At 35.5% G+C, this 13,575-nt stretch overlaps 1 protein-coding gene across 2 annotated transcripts in view; it reads left to right on the forward strand.

The window, feature by feature from the left end:
- Nucleotides 1–13,575, forward strand: part of BANK1 (B cell scaffold protein with ankyrin repeats 1) — a 426,375-nt gene that overhangs the window by 161,630 nt on the left and 251,170 nt on the right. For both annotated transcript variants that reach the window (XM_043969578.1, XM_043969579.1), the window contains exon 6: nucleotides 10,891–10,993. In XM_043969578.1, coding sequence (XP_043825513.1) covers nucleotides 10,891–10,993 — 103 coding nt within the window. The remainder of the gene's footprint in view (nucleotides 1–10,890; nucleotides 10,994–13,575) is intronic.

Raw genomic sequence — 13,575 nt, forward strand, 5'->3', positions numbered from 1 at the left:
TTAGTAAAATTACTTAGGGCAAGACTATCCACATAAGGATAACATAAAACATAATTTAAAGGTGAATCTTTCATTTATTCATTTGAGTCTCTTATGACTCAACTGGATGAGAATAAGGAACCGTAAAACAATATCACCTGTAATCCTATATTTTACCATGATACAAAAGTACTGGATTTAGTAGTCAAAGACCTGGGTTCAAATCTAATTTTTTAAATATGCCAGGAACCATGTTAAGTGCTTACAAATATAGTCTCACTTGCTCCTCACAAAAACTTGTGAGGTAGTTGTTATTATTTCCATTTTGTAGATGAGAAAACTAAGACATACAGATCATGCAGTCAATAAACATCTGAGGCTAGTTTTGAACTCAAGTCTTCCTGATTCTAGACCCAACACTCTATCCACTGTGCCACCTAATGACCCATTTGCTACCTGAATCATCTTGAATCTTTCACCTAACTTCTCTGAGTCTCAATTAGGTCATCTACAAAATGAAAAAGTAGGACTATTTGATCTATAAGGTAATTTCCAGTTTTGAAGTTGTGAACCAAAGTTGTGTCCAGAATAAATATGTCATTGGTTTGCCTCATGACATTATCTTCCCAATAACCATTTGTGGTTCCATGGAATATAGTTGGTACATAGGAAAACCTATGTATTATCCATCATCCTCATTACCTTTTGATTAGGTATGTTTATAAATATAGCATCATACCAACTGCAAAATCCTTAATAAAATTGCCAAAACAATCACTTTAGTGTCAATACATTTTTAGTAGAAAACTTCAGAGGTTCTTTAAAAATTATAAGTGAGTTAGTTAAAAGTTTTAAGTCACTCTGCCAATCTCTTAGTAATTTGGGGACTAAAGAGGGTTTTTCCCAAAGAGTCAAACATCACATTAAAATGCCAAATCACATGCCGTTATTATGCTACATTTAATTCACCCAAGAAAAGAGTTAAGGCCTAGAAAGGAAACACCCAGGGATAGGGAGATGGTGTGATAGGATTGAGGAAAAGGAGTTTTGGGAAAGAAGATGCATCCCTGTTTAAGTTATCAAGAAGGGAAGGATATAAGTTAGGGGCTGCCAGGGGGAAGGATGTTAGAGTATTTAGGCCATGCCAGGTAGAGGCATAGAGGAGAGAAGAGATAATAAGCATTAATATAGTGCCTATTTTATTCCAGGGCAGCTAGGTATCACAGTGGATAGAGTATAACTAATCCAGAATAATTTGAGTTTGGCATAGTGAATTATCCCAAGCAGTACTTTCTGGTTGCCAGTCCATTAAATGTGAGAGCTTGACCAAAGAGAATGGCAGTATGGTAGAATGGATGGAGAGTCAGCCTCAGAAACAGGAAGAACTGAGTTCAAATCCAGTCTGTGCTACATATTACATTTGTAACCTTGGGAAAGTAATGGGACCTCTCTGGCCTCTAGAAAATTCTCTAAGATTTTATATGACAGAGAAAGTATAAGTCTATAGACTGGCATTGATAGATGGTTTCTGCTTCCTTATCTTGAAGTTCCCTATAACAGTAAAAATTCTAGATCCATTCCCTATGCCTATTCTATTGTTATTCATATATGTAGTTGTTAATCTAATTATCACCTAGAATTTTTAAAAATACTATTTAAATTTATTTTTATTCCTTTATCTTCACTGCCCAGTGATGCATACTCAGAGTTCAATACATGATTACAGAATTGATTTAACTGAGTTGCACTATATGGAATGGGCTAGTCTTCAGACTATACAGTTATCATTTTTATTGTGATGACTGGATAGTTTTTCAAAATTACTTTGATTAATCTAATTCACTTCAAAAATATTAGTAAATATTTTCTCTATATTAAACAGAAAAATAGACTCATATTGTGGCTTGAGAAGTAGGCTTTGGAATCAGGAAGATACAGGTTCAAGCCCAATCAGTGACACATGCTGTCTCTGGGACCCTGGGCAAGTCATTAACCTGAGGGCTATGCAGGCAGTGCTTTCTGATTATATACTGTAAAAGAGTAGCTGACCTCCCTTGACTGGAGCATTAGTCTCACCTGGAATTTCCTACCCCAATGAAATAGCAAGTCTGAATTACTGTAATCACCCAGTGTCCCCCAAAGTACAAAGCACTATGCTGCTATATGTTAGGGATAAAATAATAGAAAGGCAAATGACTCCTTCTGTCAAAAAATTTCTAAGAAATCTCCTAGAAAAAAAAAGTTTGTCTTATGTGCTTTTTGCCTGGAGGCATCATAGAAGCAGATTCCTTCAGCTTCCCATAGTTTCAGGGCTCTGGTTGCTAATATGCTGTGTAGACATGAAAAAAAAAATTAAAGATCCCAGCATCATTTATCTAAGCATCACTTAATCCAAACCCCTACTTTTATATAGAGAGAAACTAAAGCACAGAGACTTAATCAACATTAGGAACCACTGGGAATCATCACTTAACACTGGAAGAGGAGGATTGGTTGTGGGTCAAAGAACATGGGTTTGAATCCCAGTTTTTCACTTAAGATTTATGACTCATGGAAATCATCCCATTTCCTCATCTCTAAAATGAGGAATTAGCATAGATGACTTATGATATCACTAGAGCTCTAAGTCCTTGGTTGCTGAATAGTTGAGCCAAGATTCAAATCCAGTTCTTCAGATTCAAAATTCTACCTCTCTTTCTCAATCTAAAAGTTGGAAGTCAAATGATTAGTTTTTCCTAAATCTATCTCTTTGAACAGATCAAAGTTGGATATGAAGTCACGGTTTATGTATGAAAAGGAGAAATATACATTATGTATATATGTGTTTATATCTGCACACCCACATATAAACACAAACATATAGACATATGTGTATATATACATATATCTATGCATATACACATATGTACACATACACATGCACATACACATACATATATGTATACACCTCAGTATAAATGAGGAGAGGAGTACAAGAGGAAGGAAAGAAGAAAGGAGACTTTTCTTTTACATTGTTAGTCAGTCATTCTCAGTTCGGAAAATTGGATGAGCAAAGCCTTCCTCTGAGCACGAAGTACAGCAATGAAAAATGAAGGTCCTTGTTGTGTAGGCTTTTCTTCATTGCTCAATGTCCATATATTTCATTCCTGATGAGTTCCACCCACACTGTTCCAGACTTGTTTTTCCTTTGAAATAATAATAAGTGATATGTCTGCTACATAAAAATGTCTGGTTAAAATTTGAATTCACTTTAAAATCCAAAAGCAGTTGTAATTTTGAAAAGAATAAATACCATCAGTCTTTGAAAATCATATAATTTAAATGATCTTAACCTAAGTTTAAGAATACTTAGAGACACACAGAGGAGATCATGCATTTACTGGCTTATTCCCAGATTGATCGTCCCTGAATGGGATATGGATTTGTGGGTTGTGGGTTATCTATGCCCTTTGTTAATGATCTCTTCATCATCTTTTCTACAGTTGGATATTTGAAGGAAATCTCCCCCACTTTCCCTATCCACATAGCCCCGAGGAGAAATGGATGATCTGGGATTAATTGTCTTTTCCTTCAGTTTTATTCTTTGTTTACTAGCTTTGAGGAGAAATGTAGGATGTGAAAAAAAGAGTAAAAGCAACTTTTCCTGAGGGGTGGTTTTTAGTTAACCTTAAATATATATGGAGAGAGAGAAAGAGAGAGAGAGAGAGAGAGAGAGAGAGAGAGAGAGAGAGAGAGAGAGAGAGAATAGATATGTACCTCTTGTATCATTCTAGATATAGAAAGATTTATTTAGGTATGTTTGTATCTATCATCTAACTATATGATATCTGATTATAAAATGCAAAGAAAGAAATGTATTCTTCAGACAATTTTTTTAAATTTTGTTTTGTTGTGTTTTTTGGTGTTGTTTTTTTGTGGGGCAATGAGGGTTAAGTGACTTGCCCAGGGTCACACAACTAGTAAGTGTCAAGTGTCTGAGGCTGGATTTGAACTCAGGTACTCCTGAATCCAGGGACGATGCTCTATCCACTGCTCCATCTAGCCGCCCCCCCCAGACATTTTTTTAAAGCATTAGAGGGTGGGGGCAGCTAGGTGCCACAGTGGATAGAGCATCGGCCCTGGATTCAGGAGAATCTGAGTTCAAATCCGGCCTCAGACACTTGACACTTGCTAGCTGTGTGACCCTAGGCAAGTCACTTAACCCCAAGTGCCTCACCAAAAAAAACAAAAAAACAAACAAAAAATGGATTAGAGGGTGCAGGCAAGTCCTAGAGTCATTTCAGTTTGTCCAGAACATTATGTCTTCACTTGCTGTAGATGCCTGTAGATGGATGACACCTGATTATAATAACTATGATTTTCTTTACTCTTGAAGATTAAAAAAGAAGACTCCAGTTAATTGAACTCTGTCCACACAATATTTGTTCTCCTCTTCACCCATTGTTACTAAGTCAAGTCACAAATATTCTTCATTGTTTCATCATAACTCTTATTTCCTTACTACCTTTGAACTTCCCTCCTAGATTTGTAATTTTTTTAATTTTAGTCCCCTGCTTAGGATTCTATGGATCTTTCTACTATACTATTTCATTTCTGTTTTTCATAAATCATTGTGTACTGCTCTAAAAGGCTGAAGCATCTCCCCACTATTATCCATCCAATAAAGTATTTCCCTCTTTGCCTCCTAACTTTGACTGGGGGAGGGAGAGGTCACAGATGTAACTTTTATGACTCTTGGGACTGTCTTGTAAACCAAACTCTTTAGAAAGTAATTCTCAGGGGCAGCTACGTGGTGCTGTGGATAAAGCACCAGCCCTGCATTCAGGTGGACCTGAGTTCAAAATCTGGCCTCTGACACTTGACACTTACTAGCTGTGTGACCCTGGGCAAGTCACTTAATCCTCATTGCCCTGCAAAAAAGAAGAAGAAGAAGAAGAAGAAGAAGAAGAAGAAGAAGAAGAAGAAGAAGAAGAAGAAGAAGAAGAGAAGAAGAAGAAGAAGAAGAAGAAGAAGAAGAAAAAGAAAAAGAAAAAGAAGAAGAAGAAGAAGAAGAAAGTAATTCTCAGCCAATGACCATTTCCTCACTCTGATGAATTCATTTCTGCGTTGATCCATGGAGTGGTTCACATGGTCTATTACAAATGTGCTTTCATTGAGAGATTTTTTAGTGTCTTTTGGGGAGACAAAAATATATGATATAGAGTTTTTCAAGATTAACTCGGTTTTAATTTAACTATCCAAATTAGGAAATATTGTTTAATTAAATTGATGTGAGGATATTGTAAGACAGAGGCATAGTATTCTTGCTTGAATTGTGTTTACCTAAATGATTATATATGAGAATAACTTTAGAAGTTATATGAGAAATTCTCATTCCCTCACTTTTCATCAGATTGGGGGCAGCATCCATGGCTTTCATCCATGGAGATATTTCTATCATAATCAGTTTTCATTTCATTTTATTAAACTACTTTATAATTGGATACCCAATTTGTATCCTTTGTTTCTCTGTCTTCTTATAAATAATCATTATTTCAGTTATTATTTGTATCAGACTTATACTTCTTTTCATTTCCAATTAAGGGGCTTGTGAATAATAAGAATGCTATTTGCAAACGTTGTCAAACAAGCATCACTGTACTCCATCTTAATCTTTTTTCTGGGTCATGTTTTCATCCACCTCATCAAGTATGATTTTAGTTCTGTAGTTTGTTTAAGGAAAAGCAAATTCTAATTAATGGAATTTTAATCCTTGATGACAAAGTTGGAAAAGAATGATCTTGTGTCTGAAAAAAATATGAATTGACCCCATTGCTCTAGATCATTATTGATCAGAAAAATGCAAATTAAAACAACTCTGAGGTATCACCTCACACCTATCAGCATGACAAATATAACAAAAATGGAATATATTGGAAGTTGGAGGAATGTGGTAAAGATGGGATGCTAATCCACTGTTGGTGGAGTTGTGAAAGGATCCAACCATTCTGGAGAGCAATTTGGAACTATGCCCAAAAGGCTATAGAACTGTGCATATCCTTTGAACCAGCAATACCGCTGCTAGGATTTATATCCAAAGACATCTCCAAAAGAATAAAAGACCTATTTGTACAAAAATATTTATAGCAACTCTTTTTGTGTTGGCTAAGAGTTGGACATCAAAGGATTGCCCATCAATTGGGGAATAGCTAACAAACCGTGTATATGATAGTGATGGAAATGACAAACAGGATGACTTTAGAAAGTCCTGGAAGACACGTATGAAATGATGTATAGTGAAGTGAGCAGAAGCAAGAGAACGTTGAACACAGAGACACCAATATTTTTTTGATGCAGAACTGTGGATGACTTGACTATTATCAAACAATACAATGATCCAGGAAAATCCCAAAGGGACTACTGATGAAACATATTATCCACTTCCAAAGAAAGAATTGATATTGATGGAAGACATACTCTGAAGCATGATTTTTTTTTACTTTCTTTCATTTTTTTTCTATTAATCAGTTTTCTTGTACAAAAAAGTGTATTATTTTAAAAATCACCTAACAATAACCTAAAAAATAAGTCTAGACAATATAGTAAAGATTAAACCCAGGCCCTGATTTGTAGTGTTTGCTATTTCTGCGCTTCTGAATGCTCATATTGAAAATGCAATAATCAGTTCACTAGTATGAGCTGGCTCCAGCACACCCAATTCAATGCAATCCAATCAATGTCTACTAAGTGCCTACTATTTACCAGGCACTGTGCTTAGTGCTGGGGATACAACTAATAAAAAGACAGACTGTGCCTGTCCTCAAGGAGTTTACTATCTAATGGAGGGGATACAATACACAAAAGGAGTCAGAAATGCATCTGGAGGATGGGAAGATACCAAGAGTTTGCTAACAAGGCCTTCTTGTTCTGTGGAGTTAAAACCAGGCAATTGAAACTCTTAATGGACCCCTTTGTTTGGTAAGGCCTGTGGTCCTGTTCTCAAAATAATGGGTTTTAAACACATAAAATAAAATAATATATTTGCAATTTCATGTACAATCATCTTTTTTAAAATTATGCTATGTTACAGAAATCATTTTATTATATAAGTTAAAAATGAAATACATAGGATCACAACAGAACCCATTATGGTGAGATAATTATTAAAGTATTATTATTTTTTTTAAGTTCAGGGACTGCTAGTTAAGAATGCTTGATGGAGATGACAGTTGAAGCAATTATAGTGAAAGATGTCCAAGAAACTGTGGGGACCAATTTTTAATTAAAGAGTGCCAGCTAAGTGGCTCGCCGCAATATTGGGGCAAGGAAGGAGACCGGCAGCCTCCCTCAAAATAGAACAAGATTTATTTTAACAAGAACAAACTTAAAAAAAAAAACACAAACAGGATCAGTAGGATCAAGGGAAAGGAAATAAAATGGGGAAAGGGAAATTATAATACCTGAAAAAATACCACCGCCCAGGAATCAGCTGAAAATACGCAGCAGAACGCCTGTCGCTTTCCAGCTTCCACCTAGAATGCCCAATTCTCCTCCCCCACACCTAGAAACACCCCACACAGCCCCAGCCAATAGGATGGCCGCTCTGACAGTCACATGACTGCCCTCACTAGGCTTCCAATCATTATAATTTTGCCAGGCCCATGTAGGCGTCAGCGAGTGGTGATGACTTGAGGTGCCAGAGCCCTGGCAATGGCTACAACCAGTGGGTGGAGCACCGTGTGGTTTGCAGAGCCCCAGGCCAGTGTGTGCCAAGGCATAAAAAACTGAAATAACAATTCTTTACAAAACTAAGTATAGTTGAGAACAGACTTTCAATAAAGCAAAGAGAAAGCCAGAAGGTTTTTTTGTTTTTTTTCACCACCAAGTCTCTAAAGAGTTTTCCCTGGAACTTTCTACTTGAAAAGATCAAAAGAGTGGTGGAAGTGCATTGAAACCCATTAAGTCTTGCCTATGTCTTACAAACATACAGGCTCTCTCACTTTCTGTATTTCTGGACATTCTGCTGAAGTGTCAAATAACGACATCATCACTAGCTTTCACAGTTGAATTATCACCAGCAGCTAGAAGGTAATAACAGAACATGCCAAGGATTATTCAGGCCAAATGAAAGCTTTCAGAAAAGTGGTATATTCTTTATGCAATACTCCAGTGATACTGTCAAAAAGTTAAATTTTGATGCTGCAGAAATGCATAGAGTAACCTTTAAAAATTCTCAGATTGCTCAAGACAAACCTCATTCAACACCCTTATCACCAGTGACAACAAAGATTTGGCTTTTTCCTCCATGGATCTGCAAGGATCCTCATGTGGGTCTGCAGTCCTATACACTGTGGTTAAAAAAGAAAAGCAAGAAGAATCGACCTTGTTCACAAGTAGGTGTTGCTGTTCCCTTTCTGGAAGTCCATTATAAAAGCCCACTCTGGTTAAAAGCTTTGTAGATTGGCCAGGTATGACCTCACCTAGATTAAAAAGAGATTTTCTTTTACTGTCTCTCATTTCTAAGTGAATTGTTGATAAATGGTTGGCAAGAAAACAAAACATGCATTCAACTCTGGAAGCTCTGCTTGCAAACACTGAGTTTTAGATTGAGTCTTCAGCCATCATTTCTGAATAGGTCCATGGGTGCCATGTTGGAAATTTAGTAGATAAAGCTGTTTGTTTGTTTGTTTGTTTTAAATTAAGGATAAGTAAAACTAACACTTACACATGAACACAGTTACACATCTTGATCCATGAAAGTTTAAGTTAAACCTTGATTAAAAGAAGGGGGAAAAATCTCTGCCTCTTCACCATTCGATTCCCTTGCCTCATTAAGGATTTGATGAGTTCCTATTTGTAAGAGAATCTCTGGGTGTATATGTTTTTATACATATGCGTGTGATATCTTGTTCTAGAAATATGAGGAATGGTAGGATGGCTGTTAATAACAAATTAAAGGTTTGGGGAGGTATTAGGAGAGTAGAGATGTTGGTAAGATAGTCAATTAACACTTTTCAAGCCAGTAAGTTTGCAGACTTGTAGAATATATGAGATAATCACAATGTAAAAAGCATATCCAAACATGTCAAAAGACTAGAAATCTTATATGTGAGCTAAATTATTGATTTTTCCTTATGGCATCATATGTAAATATCCCATAGAGCTAGGGAGAGAGAACACTATTCTTCCACACCCCAGCTCAATTCTCAAGCAGAAGTATAATTGTTCAGTCATCCCATGACTCCCTGGAGCACACCACCATACCAACAAAACACAACTTAGCCTGCACGTGTCAAAAATCAATAGATTATGGGAAAAAGTTGCTGCTAGAACTCCTGTAAAAGGAAAATAAGGCCCATAGTGGGCCTTGCCTCTATTCTAAACACTTCACACATGAGATTCCTTCTGTACATTTATGACAGTTCAATCTCCAACCCTATGTAGGTTGAAAGATAAGGCTTAATTTTTTCATATTATGTAGAATGATAGCCCTAAAACTGGTAGGAATCCCAAAGGTCTTCTTGTCCAACCCCTTTATTTGTTAAACAAATGAGGAAACTGAGACCTAAAGAGTTTGAGTAACTTATCTAAGGTCATCAGAGAATGAATTTGAACCCAGGTTCTCTGACTCAAAAGCCTGTTATCTTTCCAATATACAACCATAGTCCTCTGTAGCCTTAAAAAGTCATAAAATTCAAAAATTTGTACTTTGGAACAATCTACCTTGTTGCTTACAGAAGTTAAGTGGCATGTTGGTTAGAGCAACAGGTCTGAAGTCAAGACTCTTCATGAGTTCAAATTTGGACCCAAACACTTACTAGTTATGTGACCCTGGAAAGTCACTTAATCCTGTTTACCTCACTTTTGTCATCAGCAAAGTAAGCTGGAACAGGAAATAGCAAGACATTCCACTATCTTTGTCAAAACAAAACAAAAAAACTCCCCAAAGAGGTCAGAGTTTCAAGATGACTGAAAAACAATTGACAACCTTGTTTACTTACTCAGTATTTAGATTTTTAAAATATTTATTCTTGATATAAATTATCATGGTTTTTTAATTAATTTATCTTTCATAGTTACCAAGTATTAGAGGAAAAAATGATTAGATAATAACAAAATTCCATGCTTCTCATGTCTATTTTTTTCCACAGATTTTAATTATTAGACAAAACTGATTGCATCTCTACCATGAAGCCTTCCCTCATCCCTCCAGTTTGGGAATTATTTTTTTCTTTCTTTTCAGAGTTTTCACAATACAATTTTTTTTTGCACATTTATAGTGAAATTACCACGTAATATATTTTTTAAAGTTTTGTTGATGTATTTTATTTTGGTGTGCCATTTAAAGTTTTTTCCCCACTTTCGGAGAGATCTCTTGTAAAAAATATTAATAAAGTAAAACAATAAAATTACTAACTCTATTTAAAAGTCAATAGAACATTCTCCTTGTTTGCCCCACCTCTTTTTTCAGGGGTGAGATATTAATAAAATAATATCCTTTTCACATCAGTGATTTAGGCAAGCCTATAGTACGTAATTATGCAATCTCACATGTTTCAGTTATCAATATTTTATCTGTGAGAATTTATGTTCAATGAAGTCAGGAATTGTTTTTTTATAAATTATGCATATATATAAATTATGTTTGTATACAACAAATGCTTAATGAATGTTTAATGAATAAATAAATTAATGTGATGAGAGACTCATTTATCTTTTAGAATTGCTTTAAAAAGGTATATTGGTATCATTTAAATATTATGTAATTAATATTATGTGATACTTGTTATATATAAATATAAGTATTTTAATATAACTAAAAGTTATAGAATGCCATTTAATAAATTAAAATTGTATTGCAATGAAGATGAAGTCATTTGCAAGTAATCATAGCACTTATTAAACTTTTCCCCCCATACTTGTTTGAAACAGGGCTCATTAGAAGAACTTGATACTATTCTCACCTCCATATTCAAAGCTGAGATACCACATTATGATCTTAGAAAGCTCCAAAAAGAAATGCACCATCAAGAAAGTGAGTACTTTTTACCTAAAAAGTGGGAGATTTTTTGTGCTCCTACCTTCCCCATTTAATTACACGGCGGGATGTATTAAAGATAATACCAAAGACCAAGGATGCTATATCCTATATGAAATAATATTGTTCTCATTGTATTTGCCTATACTTAACTTTGGCTTGTGTTATTTGACACTCTACTCATATTTACCTTGGCTTTATCCTTTAATTAATCATGAATTCTCCATTTTTAGACATTTTCCAAGTATTATTTTTCTTCTTTATTTCCTTTTTAATTTATTTTTCATTATTTTTAAGTATGGCCATTTACGTATGTTTTAATTATCTAAAAAAATAATCTATACACCTTCTTATTAGGTATTTGGACAAAATTATGTTAGGGATGAAAAGGAACATAAGCTTCAAATAATTTCTAAACCAAAGTGGGGCAGCTAGGTGGCACAGTGGATAAAGCACAGGCCTTGGATTCAGAAGGACCTGAGTTCAAATCCAGCCTCAGATACTTGACACTTACTAGCTGTGTGACCCTGCACAAGTCACTTAACCATCATTGCCCCACCCCCAAAAAATTCTAAAGTAAAGAACTAGAAAGAAAGTTTGTGCATTATTTGAACTCAGAATAACTATTTCAGTCCAGGAATCATGATTATTCTGGGATCAATCTTGTTTAAGAAAGTTTAGTTTAATTGCTGAGATCATAGACAAGGTGGAACCAATCATTTAAGAAATGGGAAGTTTCTACTCTTAAATAGAAAATTTGGCATGTGTAGGTTCCCAGAAAATGTTTTTTTTTCAGTTATTTTCAGTTGTATCATTTGAGACAACTAGCAGCATTACTAAGTTAGAGTATGTTTGTGTGTGTTTGGGGGGGGGGGGGGGACCGGGAGGAGTACCTCTGCAATTTATTTTGATGTCAACAATAGAGTACCTAACATACACCTTACATTATTTTTTTCTTAAAACTTTTCATTGGTACCTTTTGTTTTTCTATTACCTATACTTCCCAGGAGATCCCACTCTGCATCCCCTCCCAGAGAACTTTCCTTTATTACAAAGAAGGGGGGAAGTTCATGACCCTCCCAAAAAAGAAACACAAAATTCAATAGCCTTTTCAAAAAGGCTACACTAGACTGTTGAGGAAAAAAGACTAGAGTGAAAAAAATCTTTCCTATTTCTCTAATATTATTTTTAAAATTATTTTTAATTCATGGAATAAATAATCATTACCATAACCTAGTATAATAAAAAAGATTATTGCACACAAAACTACAGATCTGTTATCTACAACTTGCTATTCCTTTTAAATATATAATAAAGTAGTTATGTAAATTTTCCACTTTTTTTCTCTTCCCCCCTCCTACCGTAGAGATGGCTACCAATAGACAAAAATAGGTGTGTATGGGTATATATGTACATGTATATGCACATGTATGTAAGCATATTCTTGTTTGGGGGGGGTTGTGAGGCAGTGGGGGTTAAGTGACTTGCCCAGGGTCACACAGCTAGTAAGTGTCAAGTGTCTGAGGCCAGATTTGAACTCAGGTCCTTTTGAATCCAGGGCCGATGCTTTATCCATTATGCCACCTAGCTGCCCCTGATACCGACTTTTTTTTCCTTTTTTTCTTTTTCTTTTTTTCAGGGCAATGAGGGTTAAGTGACTTGCCCAGGGTCACACAGCTAGTAAGTGTCAAGTGTCTGAGGCCAGATTTGAACTCAGGTCCTCCTGAATCCAGGGCCGGTGCTTTATCCACTGTGCCACCTAGCTGCCCCAACATATTCTATAGGTAGTTCCATTAATCAGTTCTTTCTCTGTGTCCAGTTAGCCTCATTCTTCATCTGTGATTATAGATAATTTGTGATTATAATTACTTTGGAGATTTATAATTTGCACTAGGAGGTTGAATCCTCTAGAGCTGGGATGGAAATCTGGAATAAGGTTAAACAGCTCTAAGGTATGTAGGGGTATGAACTCCTAAAGCAATAGCTTAAAAGCCCCCTCAAATGTCTTTACCTTTAATAGTCAGCAAGAAGACACAGACATTTGCTGATAAAACACCAGAAGAACAATAGCTATAAAACATCTCCCCTCAACAAACCTATAACACACTTCCCACAAATACACATAGTGTCAGTAGGAAAAGCGTTCAGACATAGAGTACACTGCAACATTGAAATGACTTGCCTCCACATCCAGTGTCTGAAACAGGATTCAAACTCGGCTTCAAATCCAGCATTCTTTCTGCTGCACAAACTATCTACCTTACAAAACCATTGTAACAAAGTTATATAATCATGAGTTGTTGGGTGTTTTTTTTTTAATTCCACATTGGACATGTCTAAAAATTATATCTGGAATGGCATTCCTTATCATGGTTGGTCCATGTGTTAATCAGTGTTCTTAATTCTTTCCAAGTTATTATAATATAAATTGTTCTGGTTATGCTGACTTCAGTATTTTTCTGTTCATATGAATCTTCAGAGGGTTTTTTTGAACCTATTCCTTTCGTTGCTTCTTAAAGCAAAACAGTATTCAATTATCTGCGTATATCATAATTTTTCTCCCATTCCCCAGTTGATGA

The sequence above is a fragment of the Dromiciops gliroides genome, chromosome 6 (assembly GCF_019393635.1).
Source record: "Dromiciops gliroides isolate mDroGli1 chromosome 6, mDroGli1.pri, whole genome shotgun sequence".
NCBI lineage: Eukaryota > Metazoa > Chordata > Mammalia > Microbiotheria > Microbiotheriidae > Dromiciops > Dromiciops gliroides.